Below are 4,254 nucleotides of genomic sequence, written 5' to 3' on the forward strand. Positions count from 1 at the left end.
TGAGTCTCACTGAAAAAAAAGTTGGCAGCATGAGCTTTCCTAGACTTAAGCATATTTCCTCAGATGCATGGGAACTGTAGTTCATTGTGGCACCAGAGCTCTTTCTCACAAAACTACAATTCCCAGGGTTCCCTAGCACTGAGCCAGGGCAGTTAAAGTGGTCTCAAACTGGATTATTTCTGCAGTATGGAATGGACCTTGAGCATTTTTAATAACAAAGGTCCAAAACACTGCAGAAATAATCCAGTTTGTGACCGCTTTAACTCTCCTGGCTCAGTGCTAGGGAATCCTGGGAATTGTAGTTTGTTGTGGCACCAGAGCTCTTTTTGATAAAGAAGGCTCAATGTCTCACAAAACTACACTTCCCAGGGTTCTCTAGCACTGAGCCAGGGAGCAGTCTCAAACTGGATTATTTCTGCAGTGTGTCTTGGACCCAACTCAGGCTGCATCTTCACTCCAGACTCCAGAGACAATCCAATTTCATACTGTTTTTACTGCCATGGCCCAGTGCTATGAAATCCTGGGAATTGTAGTTTGTTGTCACACCAGAGTTTGCTGAGAGAGAAGGTTAAATGTCTCTGAAAACTAGAATTCCCAGGATTCCCTAGCACTGAGCCATGGCAATTAAAAGGGTGTCAAACTGGATTTATTTCTGCAGTGCGGTTGCAGCCGAACACATTTCTATTTGGCACAAAGCTTCCTGGACCCCCTTCATGTCAAAATAAATATCTTAAAAGGACTGAAACATTCTTTGTTTGGTTCAATGGTGATTTTGAGAGGTGAAATAAGTTACAGTTATTTTTATTCAATTATGTTTACGTTTATTTGCAAAACATCCGCCATTTTAACATTATGGGAATTTTCTGGGAATTGTGACTGAATATTCTGTGTGATGTGGGGGGATTCAGCGTGTTTTGGACAAACATTTTCGGGAATTATCTTCGAGGCTTGTTGGCAACACTGCCAATGACCTCCAGATCCCACCCCCATTTTGAGAAAGACCTCCAAGGAAGCAAGGAAGTCAACTCCCCTCTTTGCCCCCAAGGGACCAAGAAGAGACTCCAGGGATGATCTGGGGAGGTGCAAAGCAGCTGGGAAAGGGAGATGTTTATTAGAGAAGGTAAGGTAAGGAAATGAACATGGATGTCATTTATGGTAATTGCCATACATCAGTCATCTGTTGGGAGGGGTGAAAGCATGGAATGCTGGGAGTGAGTGGGTGAGTGTTTGAACGGAATTCTAGAAGGCTGTTGGGTTTGACTGTTGGCCAGTTAGGAATAACGGTTCCTTCTGGTTTTCTTGGTGAAGGGAAGGTGGGTGCCCAGAGGCAGCTGGGGAGAAGAAGAATGCAGAAGAGCCCCCTTTTGGAGTCAATGCTGGGGGTCTGAGGGATCTTCCATAGGGAGGGAGCATTGGGGGTGAAAGCAAGGAAGCCCCCTTCTCTCCTCCCAAGAGGCATGGGGCTTCCGTGGCTGCAAGGCCTCATCTGCCCCTCTGGAGTCTTGAAAAGAGATAGCCATGGCTCTTGGGAAGGGGTCTCTGTGTGAACACTGAGGGCACTTTCAGGGCAAAAGAAGCCCGGCTCTGGTGCAAAAGCTCTTTCTGGACTCCTTGCTCCAGGCTACCTCTGAAACCCAGGGTGCTTCAGGGTTTTCTGCTTCTGTTTCCTTCATCGCATGGCATTTATCTTCTTTGGGATGGAGTGGGCATCCTGTGGATATCCAGGTATTGCTAAACTACAGCTCCCAACAGCCCCTTGGACAGAATAACAGAGAAATTAAAGGTGCTAGGAGTTGTAGTCCAAGACCTTGAAGGCTGCAGAACTTCCTTCCTTCCTTTAGGGCTAAATCTTCTGCAGAACCCCAGCTTGAGGAGATTTCGTTTTTCTGATGATGAAGGAAGAGCCTTTTGTTGTTCTTCTGTGCTTTCAAGTTGGCTTCATCCAAGGGGCACCTAAGAATGAGAGACCTTCAAGAGCCACCATTATTACAAGGCTCAACCAGGTCTTGCAAGCTCAGCATTTGGGCTTTCATGAGTAAATCCAGCTGCAGTGCATTCTTTGTCTTTTTCCACTTTACTGACTGTCATAATCTTTTCCAAGAAGTTCTGTCATCTCCCAATATGTCCAAAGTAGAACAGCTTCAATTCCGTTATTTTGTCTTGTATCTAAAATTCAGGCTTGATTTTCTCTCAGCACCTTTGGATTTATTTTTTGGTGGTCCATGAAAGACTATAAATATGTGGAGATGTAAAACCCCTCCATTTGTTCTTTCTGTAGGAGTGCATCTCTCCAAGATGGCCCCCAAAAGAAGGAATAAAGGCGAAGCTCTGGGGGAAAACAAGGAAGGGGTTGCCTTGAAGAAGGTGAATGTTGACTCTCTCCTTTGCAATCCAGCCATCGGGAGGGGTCTCAGCATAGGATCCCCAACGGTTGATACCAAGGGCAGAAGGATTTCTCTTCTTTCAGAGGTCATCCTCCATCCTTCATTGACTCAGTTGAACCCTGCTTCTGACCATCTTCTCCCAGCTTCCGCTCCCAGGGAATCAGGGCCAGGGCTGGTGCTTCCTGCCAATGATGTTCCCTCAGGGTCACCCTCAGAGTCTGTCAGGAAGACCTTGTCTATGCCTATGTTAGCACTAAACCCAGGGATATGAGGCAGGGTTGGTCCACCATTTTGGAGGTGGGAGGCACCTGGCTCAGGCACCTGGTTTTGAGGAATCATGAAAGGAAGCAATTCCTAATGATTTCATTTGTGCTTCTCATATTTTTATTTTAAAGAATGGGAATAGAATTTTGTGGGGTTCTCTGACTTATGTGCTAAAAGTATTTGACCATAGACGTTGGGACTCCAAACCCACTGCCGATTTGGGTGAGCCCTAGATTTATACTGGTTGGTAATGTAGATTGTGAATACACACATGGTACAATTTCCACATGCTGAACAAAATCTCCCTTCACATGAGAAATCTAGTTCATCAAGAATCCAAGTTTTACCTTCCATTTTTCCTCATGCACTATTCTTCAACATTTGCTGAGTTCAGTAAAAGAGATATTCAATAGTTATTAAATATTGAGACATACCCCACTCCATCTGTATTCTGAGGGGATCAAATAATATTTGGGATGCACCATGTGCTTTCCTCCCCTTTTGGTTAGACCTCTCTGGATGAGGGCTTCTTTGTGTTGCAGGTTGCTTTTAAAGATGTGGCAGTGTACTTCACCAAAGAGGAATGGCAACTGCTGGACCCAAAGCAGAAAGCATTGTATGAGGTGGTGATGATGGAGAACTATGAGAATGTGTCCTCCTTGGGTAAGGAACTTGAATCCATGTCTCTTCCTATGCAGACTTAGCATCCTTCCTTTCATAAGCACTATGATTCTAATTTAATTATCATAACAACATCCTGGGGAATCTTGTGATTTGTAGTCTAGTGAGGCACTAAAGCTCTCTAGTTGAGGATTATAAATATCCCTTCTTCAGCCTTTGCTATGGATTAATTTCTATATTTATTGTTCTTTCTATATTACCAAATGCGACTGAAAATGTCTCTCGCTCTGTGTCTGTGAAAGAGAGAATATGAAAAATAGAATGGCAGGGAAGAGATGGTGAAGGTGAAATTCTGGGAGGAGCGCAGGGCAGGAGCAAAGTGAAGATAGTCTAGCTCTGTTCGGAGAGGAAGGGAACTCTGGGAAAGTCCATAAGAGAGACAGAAGAGCTGCCTTGAGTATTGTGAGGCAGCCACAAACCTGAACCAGTTTAACAACTGGTTCAAGCAAACCAGTGCAAACGAGCTCAAGTCCATGGGGAGAGGTGGGAAATATAAATAAAGATTTTATTTTTTATTAATATTAAGTCCTTATTTTCGGACATTTTGAGGGGTTTCATTTTGCGATTATGACTGATATCAAGAAAGGGAGAGAAAGGGGACACAGAAACTCCTTCATCTCTTATGTTTCCTGCCCTAGTGGAGATTGCTTAACTCCATTGTAGATTCCAGGATCCCCTCTTCTCTTAACGCTAAAATTAATCTTAAATGCCTTTGCATTTCTCTTTAGAAGAACTTGAGACACACCTGAGAATGGATATTGGAGAGAAACCTTACAGATGCCAGGAGTGTGGGAAAGGCTTTGCTCAAAAGTCAGTCCTTGTAGTCCATCAGAGGGGCCACACAGGAGAGAAACCTTACAAATGCCAACAGTGTGGGAAAGGCTTTGCTCAAAGGTCAGCCCTTGTAGTCCATGAGAGAGGCCAC

The 4,254-nt window shown here is 44.3% G+C and overlaps 1 protein-coding gene across 1 annotated transcript in view; it reads left to right on the forward strand.

Moving 5' to 3' along the window:
- Positions 1–2,295: 2,295 nt before the first annotated feature.
- The window catches only part of LOC121927161 (zinc finger protein 621-like), a 3,261-nt gene continuing 1,302 nt past the window's right edge, over positions 2,296–4,254 (forward strand). The window contains exons 1-3 of the mRNA XM_042460776.1: positions 2,296–2,364; positions 3,191–3,311; positions 4,058–4,223. Of these exons, the coding sequence (XP_042316710.1) occupies positions 2,296–2,364; positions 3,191–3,311; positions 4,058–4,223 (356 nt within the window). The remainder of the gene's footprint in view (positions 2,365–3,190; positions 3,312–4,057; positions 4,224–4,254) is intronic.

Source organism: Sceloporus undulatus, chromosome 1 (genome assembly GCF_019175285.1).
Source record: "Sceloporus undulatus isolate JIND9_A2432 ecotype Alabama chromosome 1, SceUnd_v1.1, whole genome shotgun sequence".
In the NCBI taxonomy this organism is placed as follows: Eukaryota; Metazoa; Chordata; class Lepidosauria; order Squamata; family Phrynosomatidae; genus Sceloporus; species Sceloporus undulatus.